General features: G+C 31.6%; 1 protein-coding gene across 6 annotated transcripts in view; it reads right to left on the reverse strand.

Annotated features, from left to right (window-relative positions):
• The window catches only part of tfdp1b (transcription factor Dp-1, b), a 15,953-nt gene continuing 1,190 nt past the window's right edge, over positions 1-14,763 (reverse strand). Inside the window, exons 1-13 of one of the 6 annotated variants that reach the window (XM_048198242.1) lie at positions 12,758-12,932; positions 12,513-12,632; positions 10,944-11,005; positions 9,630-9,696; positions 9,388-9,506; positions 8,973-9,085; positions 5,445-5,607; positions 5,219-5,365; positions 5,076-5,144; positions 1,154-1,305; positions 919-1,085; positions 715-769; positions 1-618 (exon numbers count right to left, since the gene is read on the reverse strand). In XM_048198242.1, coding sequence (XP_048054199.1) covers positions 504-618; positions 715-769; positions 919-1,085; positions 1,154-1,305; positions 5,076-5,144; positions 5,219-5,365; positions 5,445-5,607; positions 8,973-9,085; positions 9,388-9,506; positions 9,630-9,696; positions 10,944-10,955 — 1,179 coding nt within the window. In that variant the 5' untranslated portion in view covers positions 10,956-11,005; positions 12,513-12,632; positions 12,758-12,932 and the 3' untranslated portion in view covers positions 1-503. Of the gene's footprint in view, positions 619-714; positions 770-918; positions 1,086-1,153; positions 1,306-5,075; positions 5,145-5,218; positions 5,366-5,444; positions 5,608-8,972; positions 9,086-9,387; positions 9,507-9,629; positions 9,697-10,943; positions 11,006-12,512; positions 12,933-13,353; positions 13,444-14,763 lie in introns of those variants that run through there. The other 5 variants (XM_048198244.1, XM_048198243.1, XM_048198241.1 and 2 more) reach the window with 5 other exon arrangements.

The raw sequence follows: 14,763 nt of genomic DNA on the forward strand, positions 1-14,763 counted from the left end.
TAAATCATTCTGTTTAATTTCTATACATGAATAAGAAAAGTATATTTTCTTTAGTATTTGTTACATTGTACAAAAAGGGCTGGACGTTTGAGTTGTTGATTTCATGTTCTCAGAGCTGCGGTCATCAGAGCTCCACGTCCAAAATAAAAAGCTCCAATATCAAAAATAGCTGCCTATGAGAGCAAATCACCACAAAACGGGGTACAAAATTCAGCAAACAGTGATAAAAGTCCGCGTGTCACACCTCACACCGCAGGATTCTTCAACAGTAGCCCTGAAGATACAGCAGCAGCAGCAGCAGCACAAAGACGATCAATCGAGCTTATCTGCTCATAAGCTACTGAAGATAATAGACTGAGCTGAAGAATTATGGGAAGCATTTGAGGGAATCCTTACAGCAGGATCACAATATTGAGTTTCAAACAAGAACTGGGAAACAAAAGGAATCTGCATATGATCGCAGCGACGGCGTTAACGTCACCGGTTCTTCAGAGCTCCAGAACCTAATCTTCATCATCATCATCAAAGTCCTCCTCATCATCATCTTCCTCTTCATCCTCCATGTAGGATGTGGGCGTCTCCTCCCTGGACCCGTTGGAGCTGGACGGGCCGCGGTCACTGAACAGAGATCAGCACTAGTTAACACACGCATGTCAGAGAAATAATCCAATTATCAACTTAAAAACATCATGTTCAAGATCATGTGACACTCACGTGGCCACATGGGACAGCTCTCCGATCAGCTGGTTGATGGCACCCTGAGCCATTTCTACAACAACAGACAAACACTCATGAAGGTCAGCACACTCACACACACTCACACACTCACACACACACACACACACACACACACACACACACACACACACACACACACACACACACACACACTCACACACACACACACACGTCTCTGACCTGTGACGTAGGGCTGCAGGGCTTTGGGAACGAGGCTCTTGGCGATCTTCAGATGCTCCGGGCTGCAGCGGCCCGACTCCAGGCCGAACGCCAGGCCCATGCGCTTCAGCACCTCCACGTCATCGTGGATCTCAAACATGTTGTCGAAGTTGAACAGATACTCAAACCTGCAGAGACACGAGCGCTGGTCAGAGACGGACGAGCACACGCAGCAGAACACGCGTCACATGCTCACTTGTCGTTGGAGATGCTGCAGTCAATGACGGTTCTCTTGCTGGTGTTGACGATGATGAAGGGCAGGTGAATGACCGTGTTTGGAGGCGGAGCTCTCTTACTCTGCTGCTCCGCCTGACGATTGCGCTGCACCAGGTTCTTGAAGGCGATTTGCTGAAAAAAAAAAAAATCACGAGACGAGAATTACAGGAATCGCCTTTTATCATCATGAGAACGACACAAACCAGTTTCCAGATACCCAATCATTTATACGAGGAACGTCAAGAGGAAAATCCATCAGATTTGGCTTAAATTAAAAAATAAATAAATAAATAAATCAGAAAAAGCTTAAACATATGGGGCAATTAATAAAAAATGAACCCCGCCAAAAAACAATTTTATTTTCATTTTATTTAAATTGTTTTATCAAATTAACTGCTGTTAAATATATTTTTATTAGATTTTATTTTTTTATTGTTTTATCAAATTAAATGCTGTTAAATAAGATCTGTAATAAAAAATGTGGCTTAAATGTGTGTAATTGTGATGAAAATATTGTGCAATTAATAAAAAATTATCTTTACACACACACACACACACACAAACTTTTAATTAGATTTTATTTATATTGTTTTATCAAATTGAATGCTGTTAAATATATTTATTTTTTATTAGACTATTTATATTGTTTTATCAAATTAAATGCAGTTAAATATATTTTTATTTTTTATTAAACTATTTATATTGTTTTATCAAATTAAATGCTGTTAAATATATTTTTATTTTTTATTAGATTTTATTTATATTGTTTTATCAAATTAATTGCCATTAAATTTTTTATTTTTTATTAAACTATTTATATTGTTTTATCAAATTAAATGCAGTTAAATACATATTTATTAGATTTCATTTATATTGTTTTATCAAATTAAATGCAGTTAAATATATTTGTATTAGATTTCATTTATATTGTTTTATCAAATTAAATGCTGTTAAATATATTTTTATTTTTTATTAAACTATTTATATTGTTTTATCAAATTAAATGCAGTTAAATATATTTTTATTAGATTTTATTTATATTGTTTTATCAAATTAATTGCCATCAATTTTTTTTTTTTATTAGAATATTTATATTGTTTTACCAAATTAAATGCCATTAAATATTTTTTTTAATTTTTTTATTAGATTTTATTTTATTTATATTGTTTTATCAAATTAAATGCTGTTAAATATATTTTTATTTTTTATTAGACTATTTAAATTGTTTTATCAAATTAAATGCCGTTAAATATTTTTTATTTTTTATTAGACTATTTATATTGATTTATCAAATTAAATGCAGTTAAATACATATTTATTAGATTTCATTTATATTGTTTTATCAAATTAAATGCAGTTAAATATATTTGTATTAGATTTCATTTATATTGTTTTATCAAATTAAATGCTGTTAAATATATTTTTATTTTTTATTAAACTACTTATATTGTTTTATCAAATTAAATGCAGTTAAATATATTTTTATTAGATTTTATTTATATTGTTTTATCAAATTAATTGCCATCAATTTTTTTTTTTATTAGAATATTTATATTGTTTTACCAAATTAAATGCCATTAAATATATTTTTAAATTTTTTTATTAGATTTTATTTTATTTATATTGTTTTATCAAATTAAATGCTGTTAAATATATTTTTATTTTTTATTAGACTATTTAAATTGTTTTATCAAATTAAATGCCGTTAAATATTTTTTATTTTTTATTAGACTATTTATATTGTTTTATCAAATTAAATGCAGTTAAATATATTTTTATTTTTTTTATTAGATTTTATTTATATTGTTTTATCAAATTAAATGCAGTTAAATATATTTTTATTTTTTTTATTAGATTTTATTTATATTGTTTTATCAAATTAAATGCTGTTAAATATATTTTTATTTTTTATTAGACTATTTAAATTGTTTTACCAAATTAAATGCCATTAAATATATTTTTTTATTAGATTTTATTTATATTGTTTTATCAAATTAAATGCTGTTAAATATATTTTTATTATTACATTTTAATTATATTGTTTTATCAAATTAAATGCAGTTAAATATATATATATTTTTTTAATTAGATTTTATTTATATTGTTTCATCAAATTAAATGCTGTTAAATATATTTTTATTTTTTATTAGACGATTTATATTGTTTTATCAAATTAAATGCTGTTAAATATATATTTTTTTATTAGACTATTTAAATTGTTTTATCAAATTAAATGCCGTTAAATATATTTTTATTTTTTATTAGATTTTATTTATATTGTTTTATCAAATTAAATGTAGTTAAATATATATATTTTTTAATTAGATTTTATTTATATTGTTTTATCAAATTAAATGCAGTTAAATACATATTTATTAGATTTCATTTATATTGTTTTATCAAATTAAATGCAGTTAAATATATTTGTATTAGATTTCATTTATATTGTTTTATCAAATTAAATGCTGTTAAATATATTTTTATTTTTTATTAAACTATTTATATTGTTTTATCAAATTAAATGCAGTTAAATATATTTTTATTAGATTTTATTTATATTGTTTTATCAAATTAATTGCCATCAATTTTTTTTTTATTAGAATATTTATATTGTTTTACCAAATTAAATGCCATTAAATATATTTTTAATTTTTTTATTAGATTTTATTTTATTTATATTGTTTTATCAAATTAAATGCTGTTAAATATATTTTTATTTTTTATTAGACTATTTATATTGTTTTATCAAATTAAATGCAGTTAAATATATTTTTATTTTTTTATTAGATTTTATTTATATTGTTTTATCAAATTAAATGCAGTTAAATATATTTTTATTTTTTTTATTAGATTTCATTTATATTGTTTTATCAAATTAAATGCAGTTAAATACATATTTATTAGATTTCATTTATATTGTTTTACCAAATTAAATGCCATTAAATATATTTTTAAATTTTTTATTAGATTTTATTTTATTTATATTGTTTTATCAAATTAAATGCTGTTAAATATATTTTTATTTTTTATTAGACTATTTAAATTGTTTTATCAAATTAAATGCCGTTAAATATTTTTTATTTTTTATTAGACTATTTATATTGTTTTATCAAATTAAATGCAGTTAAATATATTTTTATTTTTTTTATTAGATTTTATTTATATTGTTTATCAAATTAAATGCAGTTAAATATATATATTTTTTAAATTAGATTTTATTTATATTGTTTCATCAAATTAAATGCTGTTAAATATATTTTTTTTATTTATTAGACGATTTATATTGTTTTATCAAATTAAATGCTGTTAAATATATATATTTTTTTTATTAGACTATTTAAATTGTTTTATCAAAATTAAATGCCGTTAAATATATTTTTATTTTTTATTAGATTTTATTTATATTGTTTTATTAAATTAAATGCTGTTAAATAAGACAACTGTAATAAAAATTGGGGCTTAAATGTGTGTAATTGTGATAAACATATTGTGTAATTAATAAAAAAATTTGTCTTTTCACAAAAAAATATATTTTAATATTTTATTAGATTTTATTATATATATTAGATGTCTTTTCGCATTTAAAATTCATTATTTGCTTTGATGTAAATACAGACATCTGTATAAAAAAAACTTGGGCTTAAATATAAAAATATTGTGCAATTAAAAAAAAAAATGTCCTTCAAGTATATATATTTTTATATATTTTATTAAATTAGATGCTGAAAAACAAAATTCAGTTCTGAATTTTTTGCTTTAACTAAAGTGCCAAAACAACAAGATCAAAACTGAATGCCACACATCTCTTTTCTTTCATTTTACCCATCATGCTCATATAAACGAGAAGGTATGAGGTGGTGATGTACACAGAGCTCTGACAGACAGGAAGTGATGCGACGTACCTGCAGTATGAGCTCCTGCAGCTGAGACTGTTTGTGTTTAATCCTCTCGAGTCGTCTCTGCCGCTCGGCCTTCAGGAGACACACAGCATCACACTCATTCAAGAACATCACGAGACATCCCAGAAAACCTTCATCCGACTGACCTCCAGATCCTGACATTCCTGCGCAGAGTTGGTGGGGAATCCGATCCATTTGATCTCCTTCTTGTCTTTGGAGATGATGTTCATGGCCATCAGGACGTTCAGAGCGTCGTAAACCCGTCTGCGGATGTTCTTCTGATCGTACACGTGCTGGAGGACCAAAAACACGAGCCGAGTGAGCAACGAGCGCCTCTGTGACTGACAGCGAGTGACAGGAACAGGAACTGACCGCCTCGTTCGGAGAGATGTTGTTGTCTCCGGAGCTGAACTCCGCCACCAGCTCGTCCGCCACCTCATTGTAGGACGTCACCACCTTCTTCTGCACCTTCTCACACACTTTCATGGAGAAATGCCGCAAACCCTTCCCGCTCTTATCGCCCTTCCTGCTGCGCCTGCCGGAGGAGCTACTGATTCATGTCACATGATCACAATGCTAAAAACAACAAAACGTGTTCCCTGTGAATGATGACGCTCCTCCACCTCAGCACTGAAACTACTGGGGCTTGCATGAGAAGTGCCTAAATGACATCACTTCCTGTGTGTCACTATTTTATGGCATGTTCCATTTGCTTTAACCCTCTGGTGCTGTTGGATAATTTTTGACCAAAAAAAAAATTAATTTTTTTTTTTTTTTTTTTTTTTTACAATTTTTTACTTCATCTGAATGTTACGAAACTTGGTAAAGGTTTTGGCACTTGCTATGTGAACACACAAAATAATCATGGACATGATTCGAAAAGGTTAAATGATCCTGAAAAAGTGTCACACTTGTAATGTTCGCGGTCAAAAATGAGCACAGTGGAAATGAATGGGGGATGAATTTCATCTAGTGGAAGCGTTTGGTACTGCGCCCAAACAAAATCTGACTGAAAACTCATTTTTTGAGATATCAACCTCAAATTTGTTCAGATTTATGGCTATGATTTTCTCACAGTTTTAGAGTAAAACTTGTTATGGTTGGAAAATGTATATTTCATATAATAAAAGGTACTTTTGTTCCTTTTTTTTTATAACAATAAATGTAAAAATGTAACTTTTTTAAAAACTAAAAAAAGAGACCAAACTTCAGTCTGTGATCCAAACAATTCAAGATTTACCAGTCTATGATTAAAAAGTGAATAAATGGATAATAACTACAGCATAAATATAATTCAGTACCATAAAATCCTCCAAAAACACAGTATATCTAATGAAAAACATTATCGAACTAAAGTATAGTGCAATCATTTCATTGAAAAAAAAGAAAAAAAAAGTTGGTCATTTTTGACCGACATGCGAACAGAGGGTTAAAGGGTTAGTTCACCCTAACATAGAAATTAATTCATCATTTAATCACCCTGGTGTTGTTCTAATGCTGTACGCCCTTCTTTATTTTTTGGACCACAAAAGGAGAATTTTTAAATACAGTTGTCCATATAATGGCAGTGAACAGTGACCAGCTCCAAGCTTTAAAAAAAGACGAAATATCACAGACTTGTGTCGTATATTCCACGTGTTCTGAGGGTTTATTATAGGGTTTAGCGAAAAACAAACTGAAATTGAATGTATTATTTAATGAAAATCCGGCCCTCGGCGTTGGTCTGGAGAAAGTACATGGATACTTTTTTGGGATTACTAGTTGTTGTATTTCATGTCGTGTTTTTTTAAAGCTTGATGCTGGTCGATATTCACTGCCATTAAATGGACAATTTTTAAAGATTCTCCTTTTGCGGTCTGAAAAAGAAAAGCATTAGAACAACAGTTAATGATGACTTAATTTAGTTAATGATGATGAACTGTCCCTTTAACAAGGGAAAAATTGAGTTAAGCCCAAATAATGGAACAATGGAAATTGTTACATGTTTAGTAATTAAAACGAATAGAAATATTTATCTCCTACAGGGAAGACAAGCTGATTTCCATGTGACTGACAACAGTGCAATGTTTGTGTGATATTCATGTGAAGCAGCAGCTGTGACAAACTTCCTTCAGTGATCCTGACGAGGACCGTAGGGCTGCACGATTCACTGAAGCAAAACAACATGGAGAAATGGCTTAGTGTGAACGTCAACACGCAAAGGATGTGATTTAACCGAATAACTATATGCACTATATATTAAATATATGCAAATATAATGCATTTCCATGTGAGCAGCTCATGATTCACAGTAACGCTGCGCCACATGATCTGCTCTGAGTTTGAGTCACTTTAATATACATTTGAGAAGCACTTATCGACAGAAGAGGCGTTTTGAGGCTGCTCCATTAAAATAAATTTTTTTGTTTTTTTTAAATATTTTTATTTGGCAATAATATTTAATTATTTCATAGTCACATTGATATATAATCACAATTTTTTGCCAAATTTGCTTGAAAATTAAGAGAGCCATAAATATTAGTATTTTCATTTTACATTGTAAAATCAAAGTATATATTTGTTTAAATACTTATTTTTTATTATAGAACGAAATATTACAATAGAATTTTTTCTTATTTAGTTTTTATTTAGTATTTATATTTTAATAATAACTATTATGTTATAGTCATATTGATATAAAAATCACAATTGTAAGAAAGCCATAAATATATTAGTATTTAATATTTAAATACTTCATTTTTTTATATTACAGTGAAATATTACAATAGTAATATATCTTTATTTTTATCTCGCAGTAGTAGCAATAATAATAATTATAATAATTTATAAATATTATATAAATAATAAATTAATAATCTTTTTTTTTATTTTACAGTGAAATATTTCAATAGTATTATGTTGTTGTTGTTGTTGTTTTTTTTTTGGGGGGGGGGGGTATTTAGAAGTAAAATATAAACTACTTCTTTAGTGATATTGATATACAATCACTTTTTTTTTGCCAAATTGTGAAGCATTACAATCAACCACAGCAAACCTGTTTTTTTTTTTTTTTGAAAATGAAGAAATTTATATTATACATAAATATTTTTTAAATACATATTTTTTTAATTTACAGCCCAATAGTAATGTTTCTTAATTTATTTTTATTTTAGTATTTTTCATTTCTATTTAATAGTAGTTGTAGATATTAATATTAATATAAATAAATTATTACAATAGTAATATTTCTTTATTTTTAATTAGCAGTAGTAGCAGTAATAATTATAAGTTTATAAATAAATTAGTAATTATTTTTTTTTATTTTAGTGAAATATTTCAATAGTATTGTTTTATTTCATTTTTAGTATTTTTTATTTTATTTTTATTTAACAGTAATATATAAATTATTACTTTAGTGATATTGATATATAATCACAATTTTGTGTGTCAAACTGTGCAGCTCTACAATCAACCACAGCAAACCTGTTTTTTTTTTTTTTTTGAAAATGAAATTAATACTATACATAAATATTAGTATTGCATTCAACAGCTGTAATTTTTTTTTAATATTTTTTAATTTACAGTGAAATCTTTATTTTTTTTTAGTATTTTCATATTTCTATTTAATAGTAATAATAATAATAGCAGTTGTAATTATTGTATCATATTGATCCAAAACCACAGAAGTTTGGCCAAACTGTGCAGCTCTACAAACCTCAGCAAACCTGAATTATTATTTTTTTTAATTAAAATCACAATTTTAAAACCCATTTGTTCCCCTGAACTCGTGCAGCCCCTGCCCATCATGCCACAGTGCCAGTCACATGAACATTACGTGATGCATGAACTGATGTTCTCATCTCTGGCTGCAGAAGCTCGAGCACAGATGATGCTGGGACAGAAACAGACGGGTCAACTAACCCGGTGGACCAGGGCGAGGACTCTTGTGTCTGGGTCTGAGGCGTGTGGAAGTGTGCGGTGGGCGTGCGCGGGCTGGTTAACAGGACGCCCGTCCTCTGAGGGGTGCCAATCACCTGCAGGGAGACGCACCAACCGCTCATCAGCACAAACACAACATTACAAGTGCGGAGAGTGAATTCAGCGGTCAGTCTACAGCTCCTCTGGCCGAGCACCTGTGTGCCGCTGTCAGTAATAGGATGATGATGATGGTGGTGATGAAGAGGCTAATCCCGCTGACTCCAGCGTTCTGTGATCCGCTTACACAGACTCTCCCGGGTCACCTCACACAATGTTAATGGAGGGCTTTATCGCCACGGAGACCAGTGGGAGGGGTCAGCGGGTGTGGTCATGTGACTGATGCGAGCAGGATTCTTACCACATGCGGCAGCACATTAGCGCCCACAGCAGCACCGGCGGTGAGTGTTTTGGGCAGGATCTGCTTGACCGTAGTGACGGACGCTGGATGAACGGTCAGGAGCGACAGCACACCTGCAGCTGCAATCACACACACGCTCATTAATATTCATGTTATGAGACCTCAGTGTGTTTCATTACAGCGCCCCCTGCTGGTCAGGAAGTTACCCATCATGCACTGAGCAGATGACCGACGGTACTCACGTTTTCCTGGACTCAGAGTCTGGTTGACAAACAACTTTATCTCTCCATTGGTTTCTTTGAGTCCAGCCTGAGGATCAGAGAGAGCGATCGTGACATCATTACATCATCACAGGAGTTTGTTTGCTGCTGCTTGTGTTTAGCGATCATAGAAACACAAACAGCCTCAGTTTCAGTTCCACAACAAACATCTATCAATATAAACACATACAGTACGTGTGTTACAGTGTCTATTAGGGCTGGGTACAAAAAATCGATTTCTCGATTTTAATCGATTCTCATTTTTACGAACCGATATTGATTCTTAAATCCCAAGAATCGATTAGTCTAGTCTGTTTTCAGTTGATGAATGAGCAGAATATGTAGCGCCTCCATCCAATAAATCACAATAATCTGTTACTTTTGATATGAAGCAAAGTCTCAGATTTCAAATGACGTCCATCTTATTATGAGATTCAGAAAATAAACACCGTTTTGGCGCTGTTTAATGTGGCGTGACAGATCGCTTTAGCGCCTCAGTTAAAGAGAAGCATGTGATCATCCTCTCCTCCGCTTTAATACCAGTTACAGCGCGAAATAAACATGAACATCTGAAGGTATGTTAAAATATACAGTACAACTTACTGAAATCCGTATCATGTCTCGTGTAATCGCTCAATCAGTGCTTCAACCTCAATAAAACAGCTTCAATGTCACGTGACGTCACATTTACCTCAGAAAAACATATTCAGTGACCATAAACTCATTAGTCAGCTAGAAAAGTGCTCTAGAAATCAGCATTCTGATAAATATAGCTATGCACCGTTACATATTCATTATAATGTTCTTCAATATTTAATGCATGTTTGAATAAGCCGCGTTTTAAATGTTTATTTAAAAAAAAAAACGAATTGGAGTAGAAATATGATTATATAATTCTAAACTTTATTGATAATAAAAACATCATTGAGTGTAATTTAAGTGTTTGTGTATAAATAAGTTAATTTAACCTTCAATATTATTATCAGCTGACTCTCATGTGTAGTTTACAGCATTAGCTCAGAGATTTTTTTCCTCTAGAAAATTTGCCATGTGCTGAAACTGAAATACTACATCCAAAATAATAAATCGTAATCGAATGCATGTGAATAGTAATCGAATCGTGAAAATTGTGTCAATACCCAGCCCTCGTGTCTAGTGCTGCCAATCTGATGAACATCAACTATTGGCCCCAATTTCCAGCAGAAAATACTCTATCCAGGTCAATTCAGACTAAACCACAATGCAAACGAGAAACTCGGCTAGGCAGGAAAATATAAACACACGTGTGGTTCTTACATCTTTAGCCATGATGGTGACCTGAACACGTGGTCAGTCTTTGGTCTGAGACGGCAGAAGAGCTGAAAACACAAAACACAAATATTAAAGTCGGCATAAACTGCAGGGTTGCCAGATTTTCACAATAAAACCCGCCTAACTGCTACTCAAAACTAGCCCAATCACGTTTCAGGGTAAAAATCATGTCCCGTAGGGTAAAATCCGCATTTTTTTGGCGTGGTTACCATGGTAAAATTAGCATTCCAGGGCTAAATATCACGTTATTGGGGTCGCTTTAACACACAGACAGAAAAAACAACCCCGCGGCAACAGTTAAAGGGTTAGTTCACCCAAAAATGAAAATTCTGTCATTAATTACTCACCCTCATGTCGTTAAAAAATTACGATATTTTTGATGAAATCCAATGGCTCAGTGAGGCCTGCATAGCCAGCAATGACATTTCCTCTCTCAAGATCCATTAATGTACTAAAAACATATTTAAATCAGTTCATGTGAGGACAGTGGTTCAATATTAACATTATAAAGCCACGAGAATATTTTGGTGCGCCAAAAAAACAAAATAACGACTTATTTAGTGATGGACGATTTCGTGGCTTCGGAGCGTTATGAATCTTGTGTCGAATCAGCGGTTTGGAGCGCCAAAGTCACGTGATTTCATCAGTTTGGTGGTTTGACACGTGATCCGAATCATGATCCGACACAAAAGATTCATAACGCTCCAAAGCTTCCTGAAGCAGTGTTTTGAAATCGGCCATCACTATATAAGTCGTTATTTTGTTTTTTTTGGCGCACCAAAAATATTCTCGTGGCTTTATAATATTAATATTGAACCACTGTACTCACATGAACTGATTTAAATATGTTTTTAGTACATTAATGGATCTTGAGAGAGGAAATGTCATTGCTGGCTATGCAGGCGTCACTGAGCCATCGGATTTCATCAAAAATATCTTAATTTGTGTTCTGTAGATGAATGAAGGTCTTAACTTTCTTTTACCTCGACAGAGTCTCATGTGCGAGGCGTTGTAAAAGATGCGAGACATGAGCGTAACAGTCAAACACGTCTGTCTAGCGCATATTTACATAGAAAAACAACAGAAAAGTAGCGCATCGTAATATAAAAACACCCTAATTCCACGGGAAATAAACACTTGGCAACACTGGGCTTCTGGAACAAGAACAAATGTAGGGCGGGGCTTGATTTTGTCCAGTGGGGAATTGATAGGATGGTTTGCTATTGGTGGATCTCATGTGAGTGACAGGTAGCCCCGCCCTCGCGCCACTAAACACGTCATCAGAGAAAAGATATCGCTGCAAGAATGAGAAGTTATTTTGATTCGAGATTACAGTGAGCAGTCAGATATGAACTTACATAATGCATATTTAATAAGCTCAACTCCATGTTTATTAGAGTAAGATGAAGAATAACACAAATACTAACATCAGGAATAAGAAGTTTAACTTTTTTGACGTCTAGCAGCAGCTCTATTGTATGGAATAAGAACAAATATGCGTTGATAAATCATAATTATGACATAAAAATCTAAAAAAAAAATCATAATATTTACGTTTTTGTCTTTTTTTTAATGGGCGTCCATACGTTTGTGTTCAGATGAGCAGCTTCCGTTTCTGCGCGCGCGGATTCATCATCGCATCGCGATCCTCCTCGCGCTGTTGTTTGTTTCTCACTAGATGACAATATCGCGTTAGCTCGACGCGTTAGCTACAGCTAAGCTAACCTAACCTAGCGAGCTAACGCTTCCACTTACGTTACACACACACAAACTACGTAACATACGCTGATTTCTCTTACCGTAACTACCGCGCTCACAGCCGCGTCATATCTCGCGCTGATATTTACAGTTAGTTGATCAAATCTGTGTTTATCGCGCCGGAATCAGAGCGCAGCGCGAGCTTCTGCAGCAGTCAAACTGAGCTTGGCGGTGTCTTGCGAGGGCGCGTCCTGATTGGATACGCGCGGTGTGACGCAAGCGCGCACTCACAACTTCATACGTAACGCAGAGAAATCCTCTGAACTGCCAATGGGAAATCCGAGTCATCTCAGCGAATCGGTTCATAAACGAATCAGTGATTCACTCGAGTCGCCAGGGCATCGCCATAGAACTAGTTATTTTAACTATTAAAACGTTATTAACGTTCTGTCATAGATAAATAAATCCAAACCCAGCTATCGTAACTTTAGTGTGTGTTGTATTAAAGCTAATCAAGTGTTTTACAAACTTTAGGGAATCGGTTCGAATGAATCATGAAAAGAATGATTCATTCGCGACTCGCACACCACACAGTCTTAACTTTGTCGAGTTAATTCTTCTATTAATTTTACTTGAGAAGCATGCACGTTAATTCATTAAGTTGTCTGTATGATAATGACCCGCAGATGTTACTGACCTGTTGAATGTCTCTGGTGTTTCTGTGGTCTGTTCTCATTAGGCATGTTGGAACATGTCTGTAATTCTGCAGTATTTATTGTGGCATTTTTTAAAACGCTAATTTTGCACATGCGCACATTTATCGATTAGATTTGAGCACTGAATGACCTACAGTAGCATGATTACATTTACACTACTGGATGAAAGGCATTTTAAAACAAGTATACTGTACTACAGACATTACTGTTTGACCACAATGTGTTCGGCTGGTTTTGTATGGAAGCTCATTTCTGCCACATAAGAAAAAATATCATGCTTTGGTAAATCTTTGTTAGGACATAAAACATTCCAAATTATGACATAAAATTTTAATTATGACAAACTAAGTCATAATTATGAGACAAAAAGTTGGTGATTATGGTGATTATGAACATACTGATTATGAACATACTAAATCATTATTATGAGATAAGAAGTCAAAAATGACATAAAAAGTTGAAATTATGACGTAAAAAGTCCATTATGACATACTAAGTCATGAGATTAAAAAGTCAAAATTATTGTAAGGCAAAAAGTAAATTATGACCATACTAGGTCATAATAAGATAAGACGTCATTATTATTATTAAGTCGGAACTGACATAAAAAGTCATAATTATAACATAAAAAGTCCCTTATGACATACTAAGTCAATTATGAGATTCAAAGATCACAATTACGAGACAAAAAGTCAATTATGAACCTACCGAATCATTCATATGAAATAAAAAGTCATTATTATGAGATTAAAAAGTCAAAATTATGACAAAAATTTAATTATGACAAAGTCATAATTATAAGACAAAAAGTCATAGTTATGAACATACTAAGTCATTATTATGACATAAGTCCATTATGAGATAAGTCATAATTATGAGATTAAAGTCAGAACTGACATAAAAGTCATAATTATAACATAAAAAGTCCCTTATGACATACTAAGTCAATTATGAGATTCAAAGATCAAAATTATGAGACAAAAAGTCGATTATGAACCTACTGTATCATTAATGAGATGAGAAGTCAAAATTATGACAAAAATGTAATTAAACATAATTATGAGACAAAAAGTCAATTATGAACCATAATTATGAGACAAATTAAGATTAAAGTCAGGACATAAAAAGTCATAATTATGGTGATTATGAACATACTGATTATGAACATACTAAATCATTATTATGAGATAAGAAGTCAAAAATGACATAAAAAGTTGAAATTATGACGTAAAAAGTCCATTATGACATACTAAGTCATGAGATTAAAAAGTCAAAATTATTGTAAGGCAAAAAGTAAATTATGACCATACTAGGTCATAATAAGATAAGACGTCATTATTATTATTAAGTCGGAACTGACATAAAAAGTCATAATTATAACATAAAAAGTC

The sequence above is a fragment of the Megalobrama amblycephala genome, linkage group LG7 (assembly GCF_018812025.1).
Source record: "Megalobrama amblycephala isolate DHTTF-2021 linkage group LG7, ASM1881202v1, whole genome shotgun sequence".
Taxonomy (NCBI): domain Eukaryota; kingdom Metazoa; phylum Chordata; class Actinopteri; order Cypriniformes; family Xenocyprididae; genus Megalobrama; species Megalobrama amblycephala.